This window comes from Cebus imitator, unplaced genomic scaffold, assembly GCF_001604975.1.
Source record: "Cebus imitator isolate Cc_AM_T3 unplaced genomic scaffold, Cebus_imitator-1.0 Scaffold668, whole genome shotgun sequence".
Taxonomy (NCBI): domain Eukaryota; kingdom Metazoa; phylum Chordata; class Mammalia; order Primates; family Cebidae; genus Cebus; species Cebus imitator.
Window position 1 is genome coordinate 571469 of NW_016107983.1, and position 12986 is coordinate 584454.

At 50.4% G+C, this 12986-nt stretch overlaps 2 protein-coding genes across 6 annotated transcripts in view; one reads left to right on the forward strand and one right to left on the reverse strand.

Moving 5' to 3' along the window:
• Nucleotides 1–2892, forward strand: part of PHYKPL (5-phosphohydroxy-L-lysine phospho-lyase) — a 23058-nt gene extending 20166 nt beyond the window's left edge. For all 4 annotated transcript variants that reach the window (XR_001821665.1, XR_001821668.1, XM_017518276.1 and 1 more), the window contains one exon: nt 2473–2892. The gene's annotated coding sequence lies outside the window, so the exon portion shown is untranslated. The remainder of the gene's footprint in view (nt 1–2472) is intronic.
• On the reverse strand, nt 256–6868 carry HNRNPAB (heterogeneous nuclear ribonucleoprotein A/B). Of its 2 annotated transcripts, XM_017518282.2 has the most exons (8): nt 6593–6868; nt 6278–6509; nt 5332–5500; nt 4450–4608; nt 4112–4243; nt 1975–2092; nt 1152–1292; nt 256–868 (listed from the first exon to the last, which is right to left on the reverse strand). In XM_017518282.2, the coding sequence occupies exons 2-8, from the start codon at nt 6484–6486 to the stop codon at nt 798–800; spliced, it is 999 nt and encodes a 332-aa protein (XP_017373771.1). In that variant the 5' UTR covers nt 6487–6509; nt 6593–6868; the 3' UTR covers nt 256–797. The 2 variants fall into 2 exon arrangements, with proteins under 2 accessions (XP_017373771.1, XP_017373773.1); XM_017518284.1 differs by lacking the exon at nt 1152–1292 and having other exon boundaries at nt 257–868.
• Nucleotides 6869–12986: the final 6118 nt, after the last annotated feature.

A 12986-nucleotide genomic window follows, 5' to 3' on the forward strand; every position in this document is an offset into this window, starting at 1 on the left:
AAGCTTGGTGTTCCAAGGTGTTCTAGGAGGGGGCATGCCTGCTGGGGATGTGAGGCCTCACTGCCCCATCCTCACTCCCCATAAGCCTCTTACTCCTTTCATTAAAGGGAGGCCAGTCCTTAAAATGGGCATGCCAACAACTGGGCCTGCAGTTGGGAAGAGTCTGCTGTGGGGAGGAAGCCCCAAGTCCAGGGCACCTGGCACCCCCCACCCTGAGCAAGAGGTCTCACACAGCATATCCCACACTCACCCAGGCTTGGGGGTTTTTAAATTTTTATTTCAAAAGCTTGGATAGCTTTAATATCCAGGTTGTGGCAAAATCAGGACACGTGTAAAATACCTTACAATACATTAGATTCCCAAAAGGTACCAAAAAGTACAGTAAAATTAACACTTCCATTACAGGAAATGTATGACACAAATAATATAAAATTAAAAGGTGAAAAAAAGGTGACACTGGTTTCCTAAGATACAATTTGCTCTTTACAACCAGGGTCCACAGGTTCAGGCTGCAGAGCAGCAGCAGGAAGCAGAGCCTCCCATCTGGTTCTGGGGGACCTGGTAATAAAAATCAGCCCATAATGCCACTCTGGCCTCTCAGACACCACACCCTGCCTAAACAACTAGAGCTCTGGAAATAGTAAACAGGAGAGTGATTTCCATGGGGGAAATTTTAAATAAGATGCACATGGGACAGGCCATAGAAAGTTTGTCAAGTTAAATTTGGTACATAATTGTGTTCACTCCATATCCAAACAAAGCATGTGTGCAGTCAGTTGGTCGCTCCTGCTGCCGCCTCAGTATGGCTTGTAGTTATTCTGATGGCCACCACGTCGCTGGCTCTTGCCGTAGTTTGTACTACCCTGACCTAGGGATGAGAACAACCATAGCAGCTACTATTTATGAGCATTTGCCCTGTGCCAGGCGCTTGATATGCATCTTCATAGGCTCCTTACCAGCCCTGGGACAACAGATTGCCTTCCTCACCTTACTAAGACCTAGAAGTCTATAAGGGCTCAAAACCAAGTCGCTCCCATGGCTGAGCCAGGCCTGTCTGACTCCAAAGCCCCTGCTGCCGGTGGCTCCTGCACTGTCTGTCCTGCCTCCCCTGGGGGCGGTGAGTGGATGGGGCCTCCGTCTCTCCTACTTACTGTAGTCGTAGCCGGGGCCGTAGCCGTAATAGCCATAGGGCGAGTAGTCGTAGCCGCCATAGCCAGGCCCGTAGCCCTGCTGGTAGCCGTAGCCCTGGTTCCAGTAGTTGCCGTAGCCCTGATTCCAACTCTGACTCTGACCTGTGGGGGGAGCAGGGCACAGGGGCCCGTGGACCATTTAGCATATGCAGGAGCTAGGATGGAGGAAATCCTGCCCTTTGGGTGGCAGGTTACTATGGCAACTCAGGCAGAAGCCAAGGGGCTGCTGTTCTGGTGTACAGGGCCCTAGGCCCAACCCTGCATCTAAGAGACCCAAGCAAAGGATGAAAGACCAGGATGCTAACTTTACTCAGGGTAAACAAGGCAGCTCACTCACTCAGTCACTCTCTGATCACTCCCACTCTCCTTGGCAGCTTGGCCTTTAAAAAGATACAGTTCAGGCTTTGGAGTCAGAGGGGCCTGGGATGGAAGGGGATAAACGCCTGGCACAGCTCTGCCCTACCCACCCTTCTGCCTACCTGCTCAAAGGTGTTCCAGACTGAGGACATCTACAGAGCCAAGACATCCATTATGTCCCCTTCCCCAGAGTATAACACAAATGCTCTCTGCCCCGGGCACCCAAGCCATTCCAAGGGGCAGCAGCAGGCAGCAACAGCCTCAAGCACACAGCCCCCACCCAGAGCCATTCCTATTCCTGCTCATTCCCCACCTTCCACAGTCTGCCCACCCTTGCTGCACAGCACCAAAGGGAGCCCCAAGACAGGCATGGAAGGCTCCATGTAGGTAGACAAACAGGACCCATCTTCATCCAGGTTCTACTCACCTCCACCTCCACCACCACCTCCGCTGCCTCGGTTCCCTCGGTTGCGGTTTCCACGGCCCCCAGAGCCATACTGCTGCTGCTGATAAACTTCTTTAGGCTGGGCCACCTTGATCTCACACTAAAATGCCAAGAGGACAGTGGTCAGGCCAGGAGGACAAGCTCAGGGCAGTGACTGCACAAAGACCTTCACTGCAACAAACATTCAGATGGTAGATCAGGTCCATTTGCTTAACAAACAAAATATACTACTGTGGAAAGCCACCTGTGGGCTAAAGCTCATGGAACCCCAACTAAAACTGAGGGCCTTCCAGCCGAGACCCTTTCCCACAGCCCCAGGGCAACTCCATGTCTAACCGGGGCCAACTGCAGCCCAGGGGAGCACAGGACAGGCTGGGAGCAAGAACTACACCTTGGTCCTACTGGGCATGAAGGTCAGATAAGACTTCTCAAATGAGGGGCCTTAGAAAATGAAGTTTTAATATCTTTTTCTCTTTACAGAAGAAACTCATCTCATTCAAATACACGCTATTGAGAAGGTGACCCTGACCACCCTCTTACAGATAAAGCCAGCTTTCAGAAGCTCAGGGTGGGTGGGGGGCCTGCCTGAGGCCATAATGCTACCCACCCCTTCTTCTTAACCACTGGTCTGCTGTTGGCATAGGCCAGACATCTGCATCCCCTCAAGTCAATTTCCTTTTTGTCCACTGGGGGTGGGTTCAAGTAGGGCGGGGTACTTTCAAGTGCTACTGCTTAAATAAGTTAGACCAGACCAGCATATTTCTAAGGAAAATGCTGATACACACCCCCATTAAAAATAGTACATTTTAGTGTCCCCAATCATACTTTAATTGGCAAATTAAAATAATGCAATCTGATTTAGTCTATCATACTGAATTAAAAACACTGAATACAACCAACTAAATATATTTATTCCTAAGACTCACTCCCAGTAGTTTCACTTAAACCCTGCCTTAGAGGCTTTTCCCACCCATTTCCCATTATGGCACAGAGAAAAAGGCCTCTTTATTACTGTCCACTGGAGTAATAATCAGTGCCCCCCAACTGCCTCTCAGACTTGTCGTTTTACAGAAAATTTAAGACAATCCTAATCCAATCCTCCCAAACTCCCAGCCAGGAGACTTCCAGGAGCTCCACCTGTACCACCTCATCTGGCTGCCAAGTCCAGCTCAGATACAAGAAACTGCCACACCCTGCCACTGCAGGCCACACCCTCAACTCCTAACTGCCAACTTGAATTCTGAACTACCCTCTCCCTGACCAGAGTTCAGGAGAGTTACACCTCTCTGCACATGATTCCACTCATTTCAAAGTAAAGCTGACCCTGGATTTAAGGTGGTCAGGACCCTGGCACCTCTTTGAAAGGATTTTTGCCTGGGTATAGGGTTGATTTAAAGAAGTGCCCAGAAGACCAAGTGAGATGGTTCATGCCTGTAATCCCAACACTTTACAAGGCCAAGGCAGAGGACTGCTTGAGCCCAGGCAACATAGTGAGATCGGCTTTAAAAAAACATATGTGCTAGGCCTGGTGGTGCATGCTTCTGGTCCCAGCTACTAGAGAGACTGCAATGGGAGGATCCCTTCCATCCAGGAGGCCAAGGCTGCAGAGAGCCATGATTGTGTTACTACACCCCAGCCTGGGCAATAAAGCAAGACCCTGTCTCAAAGCAAAAAGAGAGTACTCAAAGCAGATGGAAGTGGACAAAGATTTGGTTTAGAAGAAGGCAGAAAGGCTCTGGAGCAAGAAAAACTTCACCACAGAGGAAAATCAGTGAGTTGCATAAGTTCCGGGATCTTCTGAGACCTTAACTGCAGGCTTCATACACCCTGGACTCAAGAATCTAGAACACTGTCACCTCTGGCTTTAAATGAGGAACCAAAGAGGCTACCCAACCTGTTGTATTCAGAGGCCACCTTCTCCTGCCTCCTTCACATCCTGTATTGTTTACTAGCAGTCCTCCCAGCCTGGGAATTCTCTGAAGGATGGCAACACTGCCCCAACCAGGGCAGCATATGCTTACTTGGAGAGCTCCTGCAGGTGGCCCAGCCCCTAACCCACCAGTGTAAGGGCCAGCTCTCCAGCACCACAGGAGACCAAGCAGGGCTGGGGACACCTTACCTTGCTTCCACTGATAGTATGAAACTTTTTCTCCAGAACCTTCTTTACAGGTTCTTCTTCTTTAAAGGTGATAAACACAAAACCTCGTCTTTTGTTCAACTTAGGATCCATTGGAAGTTCAATGGCCTCAATCTGCAAAAAGCAGAGGCAAACTCAGGCCCAATACTTCCCTAACCCCAGGGAATACAGGGAACTCACAGGAGAAAAGACCCCACTGAAGGCAAGAAATAGTGAAAAGTAAGCCCTGCCTGGGAGGGTCTAGCCAGCCAAGGATACCAAGGACCAGAACGAAGGCAGTCTTAGGGCGGCTGGTGGGCTACTCCCAGGGCCACACTCACCTCCCCAAAATCGCCGAAGTACTCCCTGATCTTTTCCTCAGTGGCTTCAGGATTCAGACCCCCGACAAAGATTTTCTTCACCGGGTCCTTCTTCATAGCCATGGCCTTTTTAGGGTCAATGACACGGCCATCCAACCTGTGCTCCTTCTGGTCTAGAACCTGTTCCAACATAAAGGGGTCAGGCTCTGACTCAACAGCATGAGCCAGACAAGGCCCTTCTCTCTAAGCCATAAAGACACCAGCATAGATACAAAAATGTGTTTCATCACCTCCAAATTCTATCCCAGCTTATTAACCTCCCAACCCACTTTTCTTCAAACCTCAAGTACAGCTGGTTTACCTCGACAACTAGAAACCAGTCCTCACCGCTGAGCCTTTGATCATGCTATGTACCCTCTTCCTGCCCATGCAATCCCAGCGTGAGGCCCATCTCCAGAAGCAAAGCAGCAGGGACTCAGCATAGGCTTAAGATGGGCTGCAGGGGATGGAATCCTCGCTCCACACCCTTACTAGCTGTGATCTCCTCTACTTAAATCCCTGTGAGCCTTAGGGTTTTGCTTTTTGTCCTATAAAATGGGGCTAAAAGTCTATCTCATAGCAATTTTGGACTCTCTTGTAATCCTCCCAGATGTTTGGCACGGTACCCAGAATAGGTACATAAAAGATACTGTCAACTATAATCTTCCCAAACCGCTCCAGCACATACTCTTGACTCCCAACTTTTATTTTTATCCCCTCAAAAACTGGAACCTAACCTCTGGCTTTGCCCAAAGCACTCAACCACATGCAGAACACAAAAAACTAGTTATGCTGTAGGAAAGGTGTCCTCTTAGAATTCAAATCGTTTCCACTGAGACTGCTGAAATCCAGTACCCAGCTTACCTTCTCCACACTGGCCGCATCTTTGAACAGGATAAACCCAAACCCTCTTGACCGTCCAGTGTTGGGATCCATTTTTATTGTACAGTCAACCACCTCTCCAAATTTAGTAAAATAGTCTTTTAAATCTTTTTTGCTGGTATCCCAGCTCAGGCCACCAACGAACATTTTTCTGAAATGGTAGAGTGAGACACACGGCAACAAGTCTTAAGCAAGCTGTGATTTTGGGAAGGACTGGCCCTGGCAAAGCTCGCACAAAGTTTACAGCGACCCTTAAGAGTCTTCAAGGTGCACGTTTGAAGGATGTTAAATCTCCACTACCCTCCAAATTCAACCAAACCAGGACCCTAAAGGCTTAACAAGGCTTTGCAGCCCCAGGCTGTGAGAAGCAAAGAAAGGACCAGCTCACCAGGCGTATGGGCCCTGACCACTCACACCTGGAAATTCATGTGTTCTACAACCATGTATCAAAGGGCCAGCGTCTTCACCACCTCCTGAGAACTAATTTCAAGGAACTCGAGGCTCCCGGGGGCCAAGCCCGCCCAGGGTTCAGAACACGACTCCGCCCCCGAGAGAGGCGGAGGAGGACGGTCCGGGGCCGAAGCACGCCAACTCCGCCCACGCAGCCCCGGGGCGGCCCGAGGAGCTGCCGCGGGGCCCCGGGTCCGTGCACTTTCCCTCTTCCGGGCCGCCCGCCCCTGCGCCGGCTTCGGCCCAGGCAGCGCGCGAGCGGCCCTGGGGCGGCGCCAAAGTCGACCCAACAAACTCCTGCAAACTCCAGCGCGAGCGGCAGCGCCAGGCCCGGCCCGCGAGTGCGGCGGGGACGATCCGTAGGCCGCCCCAGCCTCGACCCGAGCCAGGCCGCCGCCCCTCCCCCCGCCGCGTGGCGCCAACAAAAGGCGGCCCCGGAACAAAGGCGGCGCCCCCGTCCTCCCGCGGCCGCACCTACCCCGCGTCTTCCTCATTCTTGCTGGCGTTGATCTGGTCGCCCTCGGCGCCGTTCTGATTCCCGCTCGGGGGCGCCACGGTCGCGCCTCCAGCCCCTGCCGTGGCGCCCGCGCCAGCCCCGGCCGGCGACTCGCCTTCGGGGGCGGCCTCGTGTCCGTTCTCGGTGGCACCCGTCGTCTCCATGGGCTGCTCCTCGCCCGCTTCCGACATCCTAGGCCGAAGCGCGGCGGCTCCTGCAACCAGCGGCGACAGCGCGTCAGGCCGGTGCGGCTCCCGCCTGCCTCCTGCCTCCCGCCGCCCGCCGCCCGCCGCTCACCTCGCCGCCGATGACGCCGCGGGGCCCGCTCGTCCCCACCCGCAGGGAAAGGCGCCGCGAGCTCGGCCGCACTCAAGCTCGCGCTGCTGAGGCCTCCCCTCAGTCACGCGACGGAGCTTTTCCAGCTGTGTCTCCTTCTCCCGGGCCGCGACCGCACGAGAACCTACCAGCCAGCCCACAACCGAGCTCCCGCCCGCGCGGTGCTGCCGCCTGACAATGCCGACTCGTGGCGCCCTTTATAATGCCGGAGCCGGGGCCCCCCACTTCGCAACAAACTGCACGCTCATTGGCTGTTCAATCCCGTCACTCAGCCTGATAGCAGCCTCCCATTGGGCTTGGTGGCGCGCGCGCTCTAGATCCGGGCGGGCTTTGTCCTCATTTAGAACGGGTTCTGCCCTGCGGAGGGTTCCCGAAGCCGGGCGGGACGGCGCCAAGTTCAGGTTGGCCGGACTGCAGCCACAGCATAGCGCTGGGAGAGCCTGACTGTACTGTACTCTCGTCGAGGCGGTAATCTCTCGCTTTCGTGCGCTTCATTCCAGCATTGGCAGCCTCCTCCTCCCCATGCCCCAAAAGAGGAAACTGGGCCGGAGAAAGTTTCGCAGCCCAAGGTTGCGTCGCTTGAAGTGGCAGAAGTCAGGCTTCTGAGGTTGGGCTAGTGGGGTCCTCCAAGGCCCTCAGCACGGCTCCGAGGGATTGGAACGTAGCCCGCCCTCTCCCTGGACCTTGGTGCTCTCCAAGCCCTGTTCTTGCGCCCTTTCTGCCGCCTCCCCCAGAGATGCTCGGCAGGGACGATGAGACCTTGGTGTTATCCGATCTTCGGTTCCCTGGCACCACCTTGACTACGGACATCGCATTTGTACTTCTGTTTACTTAAAATTTTTCCTTCAAATCAATCCATTTATTTGTGTTTGGATTTCTTTCTTTCTTTCTTTTTTTTTTTTTTTTAATTGAGACAGAGTCTCGCTTGTTTCCCAGGCTGGAGTGAAGTGACGCGATCTGAACTCACTGCAACCTCCGCCCCCTCTTCAAGCAATTCTCCTGCCTCAGCCTCCCAAGTAGCTGAGATCACAGGCGAGTGCCACCACACCCGGCTAATTTTTGTATTTTTAGTAGAGACGGGATTTTGCCATGTTGATCAGGCTGGTTTCGAACTCCTGACCTCAGGTAATCTGCCCGCCTCGACCTGTCTAAATGCTGGGATTACAGACAGGCATGAGCCACCGCGCCCGGCCAGTGTTTCGTTTTCGTTTGTTTGAGACATGGGTCTTGCTCTGTGGCCCAGGCTCGTCTCAACTGCTGAGCTCAAGAGATCTGCCCGCCACGGCCTCCCAAAGTTCTGGGATCACAGACTCAGCCACCTCGACCGGCCCTATTTATTTTTGTTGAAACTTTTTTTTTTTTTTTTTAAAGACACATAAACCACTTAACTCTTGAGTTTAAGGACGAGGTGGGGGAGTTCTTCCTAATCCGCAAAACTCCTTTGTTATTTCCTTGACCACAAAACTTGAAAGGCCTAGGTTCAGGAGGCTGGGGCTGGAGAATTGCCTGAACCCGGGAGGCGGAGGTTGCGGTGAGCCGAGATCGTGCCATTGCACTCCAGCCTGGGTAACGAGAGCGAAACTCCGTCTCAAAAAAAAAAAAAAAAGAAAGGCCTAGGTAATCCCGTTATTCCATTTAATCCAATGGTTGGCCGGCCCCAAGGCAAGCAGGATTACAACCTCCCAAGCCTGCATGTTACCAAATAGGAACCCAGAATACAAGGAGCTAGCGTTTCCATCGGATTCCTGCAGCCAGGACCAATGTGGCAGACTGAGGATTCCATTTTTCTCCTTTATGTCTTTACGACCCAAGTAAGGTGGTACCGTCACCAATTTTATTTTATTTTTATTATTTTGTTTTTTAACACAAGATTTTGCTCTGTAACCCGGGCTGGAGTGCAGTGGCACGACCACAGCGCTCTGCAGCTTCAACCTCCGGGGCCCAATTGAGCCTCCTGCTTCAGCCTCCCAAGTAGCTGGGACCACAAGTGTAGCTACCACACCTAGCAAATATTTTTGTATTTTTTGTAAACACAGGGTCTAACTATGTTGCCCAGCTGGAATACCAATTTTTTTAAAATTTTTATTTATTATTTTGAGACAGAATTTCACTCTTACTGCCAGGCTGGAGGGCAATGGCACAATCTTGATTTACTGCAACCTCCGCCTCCCAGGTTCAAGCGATTCTCCTGCCTCAGCTTCCTGAGTAGCTGGGATTACAGGCAGAGTTTGTCTGTGTTGGTCAGGCTGGTCTCCAATTCCTGATCTCAGGTGATCCGCCCCCCTCAGCCTCCCAAACTGCTAGGATTACAGGCATGAGCTACCGCACCCGGCCCAATTTTCATTTTTTATGTTATTTTGAGATTGGGGTCTCTGTTACCCAGGCTGGAGAGCAATGTCGCCATCTTGGCTCACTGCAACCTCCGCCTCCCAGGTTCCAGTGATTCTCCTGCCTCAGCAGATTACAATAGCTGGTATTACAGGTACATTCTACCACATCCAGCTAATTTTTGTATTTTTAGTAGAGATGTGGTTTTACCATGTTGACTAGGCTGGTCTTGAACTCCTGACCTCAGGTGGATCACCAATTTTAAATGAGAAAACTGAAGTCCAGAGCAGTGGCCCAAAGCTACACAGCCAACTCAGGCACTGACTCCACCCAGGCAGTAGAATTGCCCTGAAGATGAAAATCGAGTTTCACATTTTGAAAATACATGGACTTCAGACTTTTCTAGGAAAGTCTGAAGATATAGCTACACTGCACTGCATTCCCCGAAGGTGGCAATCAAGTGGAGCTGGGATACCCATACGCAGGTAAGCAAGTGCTCTCTGGTCACCCCATAGCCACTCTTCACTCTTCCAGGCTAGATTCCACAACAGAAAGTCACATATTTCCATACAACCTTCCTCATGTCACTGAGATCTGGCAGCAAGGCTTTCAGGGAGGTCTCTAACAAACTGCTCACCCCACCTCTACCCCAGCCCTTGTCAACCCACACAAATGGGGGCCACAGCCGTGGCCTGCAGGAAATGATGGACACAGCTCCTCAAGCAGTGAAGGTAATTCAAGAAATTAAGTTCAAAGTCAAATAGTGTACATGCAGCCCAAGGACATGACTGTAGGCATAAATTCTCTTCACCTTCCACATGGATTCCTTTAGCACAACTCAGAAACACTTTCAGTGACATGTAAAGTCTGAGGATACAACATTTGGACAGCGCTTAGCAGCTTGCAAAATGCTTCCACCAACCTTGCTTTATTGGTGCTTCAAAATAGCTTTTTTTTATGCAGTTACCCATATTTTATGCACAAGAACACTGAAACCACAGCTAAAACTGTGGCCACAAAACCAACACATCCAACTCCACATTGGGGATTGTTTCCAGGGCTCCTGGCTACTGTGGGACAAGGTGTGTCTGAGCTTCTGAGTTCCTTCCTAGTGAAACCCCATCTCTACTAAAAATACAAATAATTGGCTGGGCCTCGTGGCCCAGGCCTGTAGTCCCAGCTACTCGGGAGACTGAGGCATAAGCATCACTTGAACCTGGGAGGTAGAGGTTGTAGTGAGCTGAGATTGCACCACTACACTCCAGGCTGGGTGACACAGAGACTCTGTCTCAAAACAAAAAAAAAATTATTCTGAAACTCAAAGTAATGGCTTAGAAAATACTTCATAAACTAGAAAGAACTGCAGGCAAGTATGGGTCAGCCTCAGCAAAAAAAAAAAAAAAAAAAAAAAAATGCCTTCATATTGTATCCAAGGATGTTTCTGCCAGAGGCAAGGCAGCACACTGTTTGGAAACAGTGGTAAGTCCTTTTGACACAAGGCTCCCTACTTTTGTTATTAGGTCCAGTTATAGATCCTGAGTGGGGGGCACTTCCATGACAGCAAGGTTCTCAAGTCAGCCAGGAGCTGTGTTACCCCTGAAAATCTCTTAAAATACCCATAGAGTACATACTCCCTGGCTTATTTGGGCTGTCCAGAATATGTGCATAAAATGTGTACAATCTCGGCCAGGCGCAGTGGCTCACATCTGCAATCCCAGCACTTTGGGAGGCCAAGGCAGGTGGATCATGAAGTCAAGAGATCAAGACCATCCTGTCCAATTGGCGAAACCCTATCTCTACTAAAAATACAAAAATTAGCTGGGCATGCTGGCATGCGCCTGTAGTCCTAGGAGGCTAAGGCAGGAGAATCAGGTGAACTTGGGAGTGAAGCTTGTAGTTCCAGCCTGGTGACAGAGCAAAAAAAAAGTGGACAATCTCCAATCTAGAAAAGGATACACACAAAATGCTTTTAGATCATTTTTTAATTATATGAATTAATTTTTCTCACATTCTTTTTTTTTTGGTTTGTTTTTTGGCTGAGCCTGCAAGGTGTCGCATGAGTTAACTACAAATATATTGTGCCTCAGCTGTGGCCAGCTCCCACTGCCGCAGCTTCCACACTCCACCAGACCAACCCCAGCTCCCCTCATTCAGGGGAGCTGGAGGACTCCAGCCAGAAGGATCTTTCTAAAACACAAGTCATAAGATCTGAGAGCTACAGTGAAAAAAGGAAAAATTTCAAATGCAAGTCCCATCTTGTCACTACCTCTGTGTGAAAACTCTGGCTGACTTCCCAGTGCTGTGAGGATGAAGCCTTAGCCTTAACTTCAGGTGAATACAAGTGGGAGAGACAATTGGGGCTCCCAGAAATCCGTGTCCCCAACTTGTCAGCCTCCCTTGCTGTGTAGTCTTTGAGCGGAAGGGTCCCTTTCAGGCTGGGGCCATGGAGACTGGGGGCCTCCTCCAGACTTCCCTTCCCCCGGTGACCATGTGTTCTACGTGGCTAAGCTACCTTATGAAGAAGGGCTGTTCAGCCCGCATCAGATTTGATGCAAGCTGAAAATGGACCTGTACTGGGCCTGGCACTGAGATTTGGGATTTTTTTTTTTTTTTTCTCAAACTGTAGCCTGGCCTACCTCAACCCTTCCACCTGGCCTTTAGGACCGGCATGAGCTGCCTCAGCTGCACCTCCTTGCCACTCTCCACTCCAGCTGTGCTGAATTTCTTTTACTTCCTGGAACTCACCAGTGCCCTCCTGCCTCTGGGCCTTTGCACCTGCTGTTCCCTCTACCTGGAATAGTCTTGCCAAATATCACCTACCTATTGTACTCATTATGGGTTGAATTGTGTGGCCCCATAAAACATATGTTCAAATCCTAATTCCTGCCTCTGAATGTGGCATTACTTGGAAATAGTCTTTTCAGGTATAATCAAGTTAAGATGAGGTCACACTGGAATAGGGTGGGCCTTTAATCCAATATGACTGGTGAACTTAAGAAAGGGAAAGACAGGGACACACAGGAAAAACACCACATGACAACGAAGGCAGAGGTTGCAAAAAATACAAGATTTTTTTTTGTTTTTGAGACAGAGTCTCATTCTGTTGCCCAGGCTGTAGTGCAGTGGCATGATCTCAGCTCATTGCCACCTCTGACTCCTGGATTCAAGCGATTCTCATGCCTCAGCCTCCCAAGTCGCTGGGATTACTGGCATGTACCACCACACCTGGCTAATTTTGTATTTTTAGTAGCTGGGGGTCGGTTTCACTGTGTTGGCCAGGCTGGTATCAAACTCCTGACCTCAGGTGATTTGCCCTCCTCAGCCTTCCAAAGTGCTGGGATTACTTTGCCCAGCCCAAAATCTCATCTTGAATTGTAATCCCCATAATCCCCACCTGTCATGGAAGGGACCTGGTGGGAGGTAATTGAATCATGGAGGCAGTTTAGCCCATGCTGTTCTCATGATAGTGAGTGAGTTCTGACTCACTCACTCACAAGATCTGATGGTTTTATAAGTGTCTGGCATTTCCCCTGCTGGCACTCATTCTGTCTCCTGCTTCCTTGTGAAGGGGTGCCTTCTGCCACGATTGTAAGTTTCCTGAGGCCTCCTCAGCCATTTGGAACTGAGTCAATTAAACCTCTTTCCTTTATAAATTACCAAGTCTCAGGTATTTCCTTATAGCAATGTGAGAATAGACTAATACAGTTTCAAACCAGCACCTTGTCAACTAAAGACTCTTGGACCTGCTTGTTTGCCCTATACAGTGTTTTGTTCTGTTTTTGTTTTTGAGATGAGGTCTCGCTGTATTGCCTAGGCTGGAGCATAGTAGCTGTTCACAGGCGTGATCATTCCTCACTGTAGCCTCAAACTATCAGCTTCAAGTGATCCTACCGCTTCACCCTCCTTAGTGGCTGAGACTAAAAGTGCACATTACCTCACACAGTCCTGTGCTGTGTTTGGCTCCTTTGAAAAAAACTGTTTGCCAACATTTACAGATTATGACATTTCTTTATTTCTTTCCTTCTTT